Genomic DNA, 12,154 nt, shown 5'->3' on the forward strand with positions numbered 1-12,154 from the left:
AAGCTTTCACATTTTTAAATAATCAATTATTTTAGTTGAAAAAAAATTTTTTAAATCAAGTGTCTTAAATTTAGTTGTAGTAAATCTTCAGCATTCACCTACATTTGTTTTCAGCTTTGTAATATTTAAAGAATCATTAATTTCTTTTCTGAACCTCAACATCAATATAACTCATACGCAGCGTTGCCTTTTAAATGAATTCTTTGAAACAAATTGCGCATACGCAGTGTTGCTTTGTAAGTATGTGTCCAATCCCAGCTTATTTCTTATTTATTAGGTATTCTAATCAGTCAATTGAGTGAAAGATAAATCTGTAATATTCCCTAAGGCAGTCGACTCCTTATCGCCAGCCCAGGGATATTGGGCCACAAATCGGTGGTCAGCGGATGCGTGTGCCATTACAATGCGGAACGTATGGCCATTCCACTGGGATTTTGGACTGGGCATTGAACATGGGACACTGGACGGCGATTTTGCGCATTTTCGCATTTTCCAGCTGCTGCTGTACGATTTCCTTTGCCGCAGCGAATTGTCGCAATGTGGCGCCGTGTTGTGTTGGTGCAACGCAGCCTTGGCGCATTTGCAACGCATGCCAACAAGTTAAGTATGTTAACCTCTGGAAAATTAGACAAGCCAATGGGGATGGGGTGTAGGGCGTTTTCCGAGGGCTAGGTAGGGAAAACGAAAATGAAAATGAAGTAACAATGCAGCAAACATCGGGCCGGGCCAAAAGGGCGTTTGTAGTCGCCGTTGTAGTTGTCGTTGTCGTTGTCGCCTGGCGACGACAGCAATGCGCCATTTTTCGTTCGCCCCGCAAGACATGAAAATTCGGCTTTCCCCTCCTTCACAGTATATGTGTGTGTGCGTGTGTTGGGTAAACATTCTGCCAGGCATTTTCATTCTCTCTCTTGGATTTTCGCAATCGCAGAGGAAGCCCCACAAGTCGACCTTTCACCCCGCCAAAAAGAAAGACGTTGACAATGCTTCTCCCGAAATTTATCGCAATTCAATAAAAAATTCGTATGCAATTGTGTTACGGTTTATAGATAGATAAGATATGAATGTATTACCAAAATAAAATCCATACACAAGCTCTGAAGATATAAAAACCGATCTTAAAATTAAATTTAGTTTTAACTGCATACTTTCAGGCATTATTTTTTTTATTAATCTTTTTTAATATTTGACTAAAATACTCTTCAAATTAATTTAAAATTTTCAGTTGTGTTTAAATAATATTTTATACATTTTAAAATGACTTATTTTTAAATATTCAAATTTTTCTAATTTACTTATTAGTCAAAGTCTTACAATTTTTATAAAAAGGAACGGCCTTTATTTATTTTACCTCTTTAAAGATAAATTGCATATTTAGAATTTGATATTTTTGTACTTATCTATAGAAATTTATTACATTTTAGTAAGAATTCTTCGTTTCTGTGCCAAAAACAAATGTGAACAGATGACAAGTGCCAAGTAAACATGACTTAATTGCATGTAAACATTTGCCTTTTCTCTTATGGAACATTAATTTTGTACATATGCTAAGCCATTTTGCGCCACAAAAGCTAGCCAAACAAACTGGCAATCAAAATAAGAGGTAAGGCAAACTTAACTTTTTAATATAAGTTTGACAGTCTTCAAAAAAGGAAGAGAAACTAAAGTAGTTTACATTATATTTGTACTTCTACATATAAATTGTACAATGTAGAAATAAGTACAGATAGAGTTTTCCAACTATTTTCCCTTCTTGCCCTTTCCCTTTCCCTGGCGCTTCCTCTTGCGCTGATCCTTCTTCCATTTGCGCCAGTATTTCTGGATCTTGGCCGCAGCCCGATTCATCATGAAGATCACTAGCTTTTGCTGCTGGATACGACGCTCTTCCTCCTCCCGTTTCACCACAATATTCTTGTAGACACGCTCTTCCTGCTTGAATTGGACCATAAAGTCGTCCAGGATCTTCTTGGCCACCAGAAACTGATCCTGTGCCACCAAATTCTCGCGCATCTTTTCGCCCAGACTCGTGTCGTATTTTTTAAGCATACTCTGTAGTTGCAAGAGCAGTTTGTTTCTGGTAGGTAGAAATAAAATATATATCAAAGATATAAAGATTTATTATCTATAGCTTACTTTTCGCTTCGCAGCTCATGCTCTTCGGCCAGATTCTTCTTAGTCATCTTTTCGTAACTTTCCCGGGCATTGTTTAACTCTTCCTCCAGTTCCTTTTGACGGTCCATGCTGCCCTTGTGGTAGTTACGCATCGTCCGATTACATTTTTCACTATAAAAATTAGTTGTTACTAAAAATTTTCTATTTTCTTATAAAAAACATTACATATATTATAGAAATTATACAATATAAGGTTCTATATAACTTACTAAAGTAAACAAGGAAGAACGCTATAGTCGAGTACCTCGACTATCAGATACCCGTTACTCAAAGGGAAATGGAGATATGCAAGCAGCAAAGCGAAATTAAAATGCGCCACCTACCGGCGGTAGACAGATTTAAGCGTTATGGGCGTTAGAGTGGGCGTGGCAAAATTATTTTTGGATCAATCGATAGGTATTGACGACACCAATACATTTCAGTTAAAATTTTTTATCTAGCATGCAAATTGTGGGCGTCACAGGTTTTCGCGGTTTGTGGGCGTTTAAGTGGGCGTGGCAAACTTTTTTTTAGGTCAATCGATAGGTATTGATGAGAACAATACATTTCAATTAAAATTTTTTATCTAGCATCAAAACTGTAGGAGTTACAGTTTTGGGCGGTTTGTGGGCGTTAGAGTGGGCGTGGCAGTCTACTGAAACAAACTTGCGCTGCGTAAAAAGCTCAGGAATCTGTACGCCAAATCTCAATAGCCTAGCTCTCATAGTTTCCGAGATCTCAGCGTTCATCCGGACGGACAGACAGACGGACAGACGGACAGACGGTCAGACGGACAGACGGACAGACGGACAGACGGACATGGCTAGATCGACTCGGCTAGTGATCCTGATCAAGAATATATATACTTTATGGGGTCGGAAACGCTTCCTTCTGCCTGTTACATACTTTCCGACGAATCTAGTATACCCTTTTACTCTACGAGTAACGGGTATAAAAATAAATTCCTCCAAAGATTAATAGTATTAAATATTACAGTTTCTAGGTAAATCCTATAATTATTTATTCACTTACATTTCGTTCTGAATGGCCACATTATTTTGCCACTTCTTGTTGGCCAGATCCTCCTCGACCTTCATTAGGTAGATTCCCTTGGCTGCCGTCTTCCACTTGCCAATTACCTTCTGGAAGGCCAGGCTTGCCTTCAGCTCCTTGATCTTCTTCTGTATGTCCACATTCTGGTGATATATGGCATGTAGCTTTCGCTCCTTGGTAATCTCGCTTCTCGAAGATCGGTGCAGGTGCATGTGGGCGCTCTCCAGGAGAAAGTGAAATGCGGCCAACAGCTGGCGATCCCTCTCGTTAAGGCTATGCTTCAGGTGCGGAAAGAATCGGTGAATGCTATGGTTGACCAGAAAGAAATCTACAATTCGCATGGTGGTGTGATCGTGTGGCAGCTTAGATTTTCCAGTTTGCTTTCCGAGATGGTGAATCATGGCGTCGATGGGTTCCAGGACCTCCTCATAGGGGGTGCCCTTCAGTACGCTCTTTAGCTTTTCAGGATGTTCCAGCAGTTTCGGTATTATCATCGCTATCTTTATGCGCTCTTGAGACATTTTTAGCACACGTTCCACTCCTTCCAGTCTAACCTGACGTTCTGCTGTTTTATCTGAAAGGAAACGGGGTTAGGTCTGCTAGGAAGCCCACCACAATTCGGAATTTTACCAACCCATTTTAACTAGTATCCTTCACGGATCCTGGTTTCTCTGATGTATCATTAGGTATATGGGTTATATCCTTTTCTTGGTTTTGATACTCTACTATTCGATGGTAATTTTGTTCTCAAGTTCAGCTTCTTCAACTTATATTTAAGGTTTGTTCTATAATTCCTGATGAATATTTAAAGATTTTCTGTGTATGCTTGTGTCGAGGTCTTTTTGAGTTCTGAGCCGAGTTTGTTATTGTTTTTGCGGATAAACAAACATGGCTTGCTGTGTTTACCAAGTTGCCTAGCTACAAAGTCGGAATAGTTGGAATATGAACCCTTTCGATCAAGGAGCAACTTATGTCAATCCAAAAAAGGGGGGCGTGGTGAGGGGGCGGTAGATTTGAATTGCACTTTCATGGCAATGCCTGGTAGAAACTTTTGCCAAGTGCAGTAGTTGACAATGAGGGGTGTGATGGGTGCTTCAGGAGGAGGATGGGAGGTTAGTGGGTGGGTGGTTTGTTGCTTGTGTGTGGCCATGTCGCATTATGTCAACTGACGTGGCATGAATGAAAGCTGCAGCAGCAAAGCAAACGAGGGAAAAAGCGATGCAGAGGGGCCTGCTTGGAAAAAAAAAAGAAAACCATAAGAGCATGAAACGAACTTGTGAATGCTGAACAATGTTGGTGGGGTAGGGGCGGTGCTGAAAAGTTCCTCACTCAGGTGGAAAATCTACCTAATGAAACTGGCATGAAAGGGGGAAGCAATCTCAAAACCCATCGGTGCATCTGCCAAAAATCGCATTCACTGAGTACAGTGGTGTTTCTATGAAAGTTCCAAAATTACATTGTGCTAGAAAATGTATCTTTATTATTTGTACTTTAATAAAATAAGTTAATTAGGATTCTGCATTAGGAAATATAGTTAAAATTTAAAATTATATCAAGCAAATAATTGTTCTATTTAAGTTATTACAAAAAATTATGTTCCTTATAAAGTAGTATTCGAAATTCCTAAAACATCATCAAAATAATTGCCTTAAAATGTTTAAAACCTCAATTTTCTTTAATCTCTAGAGTCTATACTTTGTATTGAAATGACTCTAAAATCTATCACTATTCCATTTCCATTCCGTTCTCATATCGTTCCACTTTTTGCTCGTCCCAGGACGAAACGCAACAAGTAAGAAGAAGCATTTACGGCGAGGCCAAAAACTTTTCCAGGCACCATCCAAAGCAAAAACAACAAGCGCAACAACAAGGACGACAAGGAAAAAAAAAAACAGCGATGACAAAAATGAATGGCGAACATTTGCTGAAAACGTCGCAAAGTCCTCTTTCCTCCTCGCTCTTTCCTCTCCCTCTCCTTTCTCAACGAAAAGAATGTGCTCGCTTGTCTGCGTAAAATGCTGCAATGCGAACCAGCAGGAAAAAAGGAAAGCCAAGGAAAAGAAAGGAAAATAAAATTGAGCAAGAAATAATATTTGTTGTTGGCTTTGCGTTTGGCTGGTAAGAAATGCGATGAGCGATAGATAAACGAACCAAGGGCCAAAAAGAGAGATGATGAGTGAGGAAAAGCTAAAAGAAATGACGCATAAACAGGCAGTGAGAAGAACTAGAGAGAGAGAGAGCCCCTAAATGCATGCAGCAAAATGTGTAAAGACAAAAGAGAGCGAGAGAGTAGCGGAAAAGGAAGTGAGCGGGAGAGCGCCCTAGAGTATGCAGCAAAATAAGGTAAGTCTGCAGAGAGTACTAAGAAGAGAGAGTCCTGCTGCTCCGCATACGTAACAAATGGCCATGCCTAGCTCAACAGCAGAAAAAACGCCAACGGTACTGCAAAGAAAGTGCAGAGCAAAGGGAAAGGTTCAAAATGGCGCTCTCTTTCTCTCTCTCTCTGGTGGCCCACATTCGCTCAGCTGAACTCGGCTTTACCGTTAACCGATTACAGCCCTACCGCTTACCATTTACCGTTTCGGGCCGTCTGGCCCTGGCTCATTATGTCCCGTTGCCTTGGCAGTATTGTTGTATATTTTTATAGTCGTCCTCACTCGACTGTTTCCTTTTTGAGTTCCATTTCTATCCCCTCTATATCTACATTTCACAGAAATGTGGGCCCGTTATGCTCGGCCTGGCCGCATTGCAGCTATAAATTTGTTTGTGGTTCACATTTGCCTTGGAAGATTACTTTTGGCCACAGTCGCGCAGCCCCAAGAGAAGAAGCGGAATAGAGAGGAGAGGACAGAAGAGAAGAGACCATGGAACAATGGACTCAAGGAAAGGGAAACGAGAAACAAGAAACGACTAACTAACTGTGCTTAATGGTGGGTGGTGGTTCTTGGTGGGAAAAGGGGTGTGGTGGGGGTGGAAACCCCATAAAGAACCTTTTTGAGAAAGTGTTATTATAATGCTCGGTCTGCCAACGGGAAGGTCAGGTTGTTGGGTCTTACCAGCACCAGCGGAAACTAAAGATATGCCCCTGGGTCTTCCTTTGAGCTGGTTGGAATGAGATTTTCAAGATAATATAGGGATTACGATGGAAACTTCCGCTTTAAGGAAAAGAGATACAGCCTTGTTTCCGTTCCTTAAATTTGGGGATGTGATTTTCGTGATAATAAAGGTAGAAAAAGGACCTAAGGCACATAAATAAAATCACACTTTTTAATTAAGTCCCAAGATTGCTAACTGAAGATTCATAAACCTCTATGTGTAAGCTTATGTTTTTGAATTATAAGATAAAAAATAGCTTGAACCTTATCTATAAAAACAGAAAAGACAAACGTGCTCTTTATTTAGAAAAAAAAGGATTCAAATACTTGTTCTATGAATATCCGGCTTAACAGAAGGGATTTATAGAAAATCGACCAATTACACTCGTAAATTCCATTTAAGCATCCTTATGAGAGAGATTTCCCTGTTAAGAAATGGCCAAAGGCAGGAATATCCAACCTTGGAGAGCAGTTATAGTTTCCTCTTCCACAAACCGCTTGTTCTCGGAAGGCATTCAGTGGCCGGGCTATATCCATTTGGCCGGGCACCTGCTTTTGTCACCTGAGCGAGGACCAAAGGAAATGTTCGCATTCGCAAATGAAGTGGCACCCAGCCCAATTCCCGGCCCATTGAATCCTACCGCCCACCTGGACAAGTTTCTGTTGAATTTTTCATGGCTTTCTGTGTTTTTTCCTCTTTATTTTTTTTTTTTGGTTTGTTCCCTGCCTCGTTTCCGTTTGGCAGTTCCACTTTTGGACTCTAGTTTTTGGGTCTGTTCCGAGGCAGTCTGGCATGTATTTTTTGAGTTGGTAATGTTTGGCACATTTTTTATGGGCCAACTTGCACTCAAGTTGCCCCGAGAACTTTTGGCTTTTGCTTCCGTTTGGTTTGACTTGCCAACCTTCCCTCTGTAATTTGAATGTTCTGAACTGTGAAGCGAGCGACAGAACAAACTGTCGCAAAGGCCCTGGAAAGAGTTAACTTGGCTAATAAAGTGAATCCAGTCAGCCGACTTTGCTGCTTTAAATTTTTGTTGCTATTAGAAAAGTTTTCGTTAGCTTTGGTGCACATTTTTCCCCATTTTTTTGCTTTTGTGATAATTTAATAAACTATCAAAAGTTGAGAAAGATTTAACTTTCGCTACGCTTGGAGAACAAATGAAATTGAAATTCAAGCTGCATAGCCAAATCAAGGATTCCACAGGACCTTGGCAAGTTTTGCGAAGATTTTCGGGCCAACAGATTCATAAAACTTTAACTTTCGGTTCAGCTGTAGTTATTGTCTTAAAAAGATAACGAAGAAATTATCAAAAACGTAATATCCATAAATAATATTCAATTAGCTTTGCTTTTTCCATGTTTCTTTATAATTTATAATATTATCATTTTTGTCACGACCTTTCTCTGTATCTTTTTTTTCATCTAACCACTGCGGCTACTTAATTGTGATATAAGCTAGATATTTTATTTCATACGTACCCAGCACGTGCTGACTATCGTTTGGCTCGGATCATCTTCAAATATTATATTTCTTATATATTTTCTGTTTGACCAAAGTCAACAATAAACGACAAAATGGCCGCACGTGCACTAAGTTTGTTTGACTTCCTTCACTTCCTTTTTGCCTCCCTGTTCATCTGTTAACTTTCCTGTTTAATTTAGGCCAAACAGCAACTGTCCTGGCCAAAATGATTGATGACATTGCGTAGCCAGGACAAAAAAAGAAAAAGCAAAAATTCTACTTGTTAGCGGTAAACCAAGCCGTTTACTTTCCATTTTCCGGATTCCTCGCGAAGCCTGTGAAAATCTCTTCCGACCAAGTTAATAAATTGTTTGCTGTATTTGTTGCATTTAGCGCCTACACAATTTGGCAAACTTTGTAATGAAGTCGCTGTGGGAGAAACCTTTATCAGGTTTCGCATCTTGTCTTGTGTACAGTAGAGATTCTTTTAGAAAAATAATTAATTTTCGAAATATAGATTTTTTTAGAAATGTACTGAGAAAACTAGAGAACAAAAAAAAGAAGAGCTAATCTGCTTGATTTCAGTATTTCTTATTTCCACTTTTTTTACTAAAAGAGTTCTTGAAATCAAGCAAATATTGTTCTTGACTTGATTTTTTCGAGAACACATTATTCTCAATCTCGTTTATTGAGAAGGAGCAGTCTAAAAAAAGAGAGAGATCAGAAATAAGAAAGACATTCTCTTGGAAATGTTTCGGGAAGCTTCCGAAGTATACTTCTTCTCTTGTAAAATATTTGAAGTAATTATATATTTAGATTTAAAGTGATAATATATAGAGTTTATTTAAAATGGTTCAGTGGTTATTGAGCAAAATATATGCTTTTATCTTCTTTGAATCCTGGTTCTAGTGGATTTATTTTAATTTATAAATGTTTATTTTGGGAATTATTACTGTACGGAACTGACTGTTTGCCCTCCGTCTTTCTTCCTTTTTCTTCCTTTGTTCCGTATGCAAGGCACGCAAATTTGTTGCCAATAAGCGACAGAAAACAATTTTTATAAGGCTTGACTGGGAAGATGACTGGGTTAAGGGTGCCAGAAGGAGATTGGGGTAGGGGGTTTTAGGAGCTGCCAGAGGGGTGTCCTTTTTCCTATGCGTGCTGCGTGCTCTTCTGTTCTTGCGCCTTTTCCTCGCCCTGTACTCCCCGGACTTCCTGCTTTTTGGATAAAGCCAAGGGTGAGATGGTGGCTCTGGGACCCCGGAGTTGCTTAGCCCGGATCCAGAATGTAGGTCATGTTGGACTCTGCTTCAAGGGGCGGCCACTCGTAGGAGAGAGGCATTCATACATACCCATTTCCACCATCGAATACACTGCCAGAATTCATTATACATACACAGAGTTTTTGGATGTTGGGCGGAGTAAGTCGGAAAAGCGAGAAGGGAAACGAGCGGAAGGGAAAGTAACACTGTTTCCCATGAATACGTTAGCACGGACTGTAGGTGGGCGTGGCCAACAAACTCCCACGCCTTGGATATGTGCTTTATTATAATAAAAATTTCATTAGAAAATTGAATGTTGACGTGTCGCATGTGCCGCACTTCCTGGTTCCCCTACTCAGTGTTTTCACACATCATCACATCATAAGTACTGGCGTAATGTATCTTTTAGAATTTTGGTACGTTTAAATAAGAATAGATAATATGTTTAAGTAATTGAAAAAAAGAGATGGGAAGTTGCAATTGTTTCTTAAGTTTAAATGATCCATAATTTTACCTTTCGTTAAAAATATTCTAATTGAGTAAATATTTCTTTAAAAAACATGGACAATTTAAGTTCCTGATAATGTAATTTTAAAACGAGTTCTTTCAGCTTATTTTAATGCTGACTTTCTGAATATAGGAAACGCATTCCTAAAAACGTAAGCTTTTAATTTAACTTCATTTCATTTTAAAAGTCTTTATAAATCTAACCTGATTTTTATTTACGTAAGCCCCTTGATATTCGTAAACCTCATAACATTCTTTACAAGTAGTTCCATTTCCAATGAGTTGGAAAAGTAACCCTTTCAAGGGCTGGCTAATCATTCCTCGCCACAAACTTTTCCACTCAGCTGTCTGGTCAGGGCCACATTGCGTATACGCGATGCGGGCCAAAAGGACCGCTATCAGTCTAGCAATCCCTGCTCCAATCAACCTAGACAAATGAGGGTCCTTGTCAATATGAGTAATAGCTCATCAAAGTTTCATTTTCAACCTTTTTGTCTTTTTGATACCCTGTGCTTTGTTGTTTTTCCCCACACTTTCCGTGCATGCAAATCATGTAGAACTGAAGGAAAATCAAATGAAATTGGGAACTTTCGACAAACCATTTAACCCGAAACTGAAAGTATGACAGAACAAAGTTTTATTTATTATGGCAAGATCGAGGGGGGGGGGGGGATGGTGTGTGAGCTCAAAGGCAAATGGTCTTGTAATACATTTGGTTATAGATGACTAGATATATTTATGGTTGTTTCGGCTTTTTGTCACCCAAAGAGTCAAATGAAAGTTGTGACACATGCAATAATTTGATTTTGCTCGCAAATAAATCGTAAAGATTGGGAATCAACAAAGTGCAAACAACGGAAAACAAGTTTTCGGGCCTGCTATTCGTTTTCGTTTTCAATTTTCAACTTGCCCCTAAAGAAAGGACCTGTTTCCCCCGCCCACCATGTTTGTTGTGGGCGTAATGAGACAAAAGCCACCTCACGCCGCCCATGAAGCATGTTTTATCGATAATTCGTGAGTGCGACGCAGAAAAATCACCAACCATCCCCAAAACTCCACCCCCACATCTAAACCACTCCACTCCATTACAACCACCCCCAACCACCCACGCACTCACATCCATTTAGTCTGTATAACAAACAAATGTTTTTTGTATGTGTCAGGCGTCGGTTTCCCTTATTTTCCTTTTCCCTTTTCCCATTTTATTATTATTATTATATCTCTTTGTTTTTTTTGTTATCCGAAAATCGGTTTTTGCGGACGCTCAACTGACACGAAACTTCGGTGGAGTACATATATATAGATATATTTGGATATGCACCATAAGAAAATTTGGTCCTAAGGAAGCATAGATAGCATAAAAACTAACTAGCAAAAAGATAAGTGGAAAAACTAATCTATTTTAAAAGCTATCTATATTATAAAAGTATAATACTTTTTTATAGAAATCATCACATGTTGAACTTTCGATTTCGGACCGAGAAAATGCGTAATATTTTTGTGCATGTGTATCCCAGTTCTTTAGATAGGTTCCGTTTCAAAGGTATTGACAGGAAATTGGAACCGGTGTTTCTGAAGGTGGTGGTGTTTTGCCTTCCTTTTCCTAGTTGATTTCTGAGCTGGGTGTCATGTTCGTGTCGAATATGGAGACATGTGCCCCAATAATCGTCCCATAAAGCTAAAAATAATATGAAATTTATTGCTGTAAATGACAAAACTAAATTTACATACGGCACACGTCTACACGTTTGATTTATTTGTTTACCTAAGACGACGGGATTCTTTGAATCGATTGATTGACATTAAGTGGGCCATTAATGGGTTAACATTATACATATGACTCAGTTTCGTAGGTAATATAGAAATTGTCCTCAAAGGTAGGCTATTAAAAATTTATTTTTAACTACTTTACAATTAAAATTCCTTGGTATAGGTGATATATTATTACCCATAAATTACAAGGAATTGTTATTCAATTAGCGTGACAAACAAGGCTCATACATAATACAGCGCAATGGAAAGTGTTTTGGCCAAGAAATGGGAAATGCAGCTCAAGACATGCAAGCCGCAGAGAAAAAGCCCTAAGCTTATTAATAGCAAATGAAGAAATGTCAGGAAAAAACAGCGCAAAATGTCAGCGCCATGTCAGAAAGCGCATTAAACAAGGGGAAAGGGAAAAGTGCTGGGAAAACGAGGCGGGCGAAAGTTAAATGAAAATGGAAAATAATTAGCAAACAACTGCAGTGAAAAGCAACAAAAAACAGAATGAGAAAAACGGAGGGGCCTTGTCATGGCTCGCCTTGCTGCCCGAGATTACGATAATTATATTAAAAATAAACTTTTTATGGTATTTCATTCATTTTTATTATTATTACCAGAGTGTTTGACCTTGTGTTGCCCCAAATAAAAACAAAAGAAACGCTTTAGCCACTGGAAGAACGACCATAGCAACAAATAGCGATAAGCATGCCATTCGCATGACATGCAATCCATTCAAAATGTCCCAACTAATTAAAGTGCACTTTCAAGCCCTCTGGTTTTTCTATATTTCCACCTTGGATTAATCATTTTTAAGCTTTTTGCATACTTTAGGGCGAGCAGGCATTGTGGCATTGCAAATGCAATTT

At 39.0% G+C, this 12,154-nt stretch overlaps 2 protein-coding genes across 3 annotated transcripts in view; one reads left to right on the forward strand and one right to left on the reverse strand.

Annotated features, from left to right (window-relative positions):
* Positions 1 to 12,154, forward strand: part of LOC108008443 (ribosomal protein S11) — a 145,573-nt gene that overhangs the window by 72,789 nt on the left and 60,630 nt on the right. The window lies entirely within an intron of this gene.
* On the reverse strand, positions 1,660 to 4,063 carry LOC108008724 (dynein regulatory complex protein 10). The gene is made up of 4 exons (XM_017072622.4): positions 3,836 to 4,063; positions 3,181 to 3,775; positions 2,131 to 2,280; positions 1,660 to 2,071 (listed from the first exon to the last, which is right to left on the reverse strand). The coding sequence occupies exons 1-4, from the start codon at positions 3,837 to 3,839 to the stop codon at positions 1,738 to 1,740; spliced, it is 1,083 nt and encodes a 360-aa protein (XP_016928111.3). The 5' UTR covers positions 3,840 to 4,063; the 3' UTR covers positions 1,660 to 1,737.

Source organism: Drosophila suzukii, chromosome 2R (assembly GCF_043229965.1).
Source record: "Drosophila suzukii chromosome 2R, CBGP_Dsuzu_IsoJpt1.0, whole genome shotgun sequence".
Lineage (NCBI taxonomy): Eukaryota > Metazoa > Arthropoda > Insecta > Diptera > Drosophilidae > Drosophila > Drosophila suzukii.